The 727-nt window shown below is 75.0% G+C and overlaps 1 protein-coding gene across 1 annotated transcript in view; it reads right to left on the reverse strand.

Moving 5' to 3' along the window:
- The window catches only part of LOC123030341 (apelin receptor A-like), a 946-nt gene extending 667 nt beyond the window's left edge, over positions 1-279 (reverse strand). The window contains exon 1 of the mRNA XM_044444194.1: positions 4-279. Coding sequence (XP_044300129.1) covers positions 4-246 — 243 coding nt within the window. The 5' untranslated portion in view covers positions 247-279. The remainder of the gene's footprint in view (positions 1-3) is intronic.
- Positions 280-727: the final 448 nt, after the last annotated feature.

Raw genomic sequence — 727 nt, forward strand, 5'->3', positions numbered from 1 at the left:
GGCGGAGGCGAACATGTTGAGCAGCACCAGGTAGCTGCTGAGCTTGCAGAGCGCCGCGCCGAAGGGCCAGTGGAAACGCAGCGCCGTGTAGGCCGCCCACAGCGGCAGCGTCACCACGAAGGCCAGGTCGGCCAGCGCCAGGTTGCCGATGTACGTGTCGGCGGCGCGGCGCTTGGCCGGCGCGCCGCGCCACACCGTGAAGATCACCAGCCCGTTGCCCGACAGGCCCAGCACGAAGACCAGCATGTAGAGCACGGGCAGCAGCGAGAAGGACGCCTCCCAGTCCACATCGGCCTCGTCCCAGGGGCACTCCAGCGCCGCGCTCCAGTTGCCCGAGCCCTCGTAGTCCTCGTACGCGTACCCCGCGTACTCGGCGGGATGCTGGGCCTGCGCCATGCCGCCGCCGCCGCCCTGCCCTCTCGCTCCCGCGCTCTTGCCGAGCGCCCGGCCGGCCGGGCTTTAAGGCACGGGTCCCCGGCGAGACACCGCCCCCGGCGCGGCGCGGCGCGGCGAGGGGGCGGGCGGCCGGGCGAGACCCGCCCGTCGAGGGCGCCTGCCTGCCTGCCTGCCGAGGGGGGGCCCTTTTCGGACGGTCCCCGCAGCAGCTGCCGCGGCGGGCACCTTTCCAGCCCGCGTCCCGCTCAGCGCGAAGCGAGCGACGGAGCGCCCCGGAGGGAGGGAGCTGCGGGCAGCCCGGACGACGGAGCCGCCAGGCTAGGAGCCGCTG

This window comes from Varanus komodoensis, unplaced genomic scaffold (genome assembly GCF_004798865.1).
Source record: "Varanus komodoensis strain SLA01 unplaced genomic scaffold, ASM479886v1 scaffold44_3, whole genome shotgun sequence".
Lineage (NCBI taxonomy): Eukaryota > Metazoa > Chordata > Lepidosauria > Squamata > Varanidae > Varanus > Varanus komodoensis.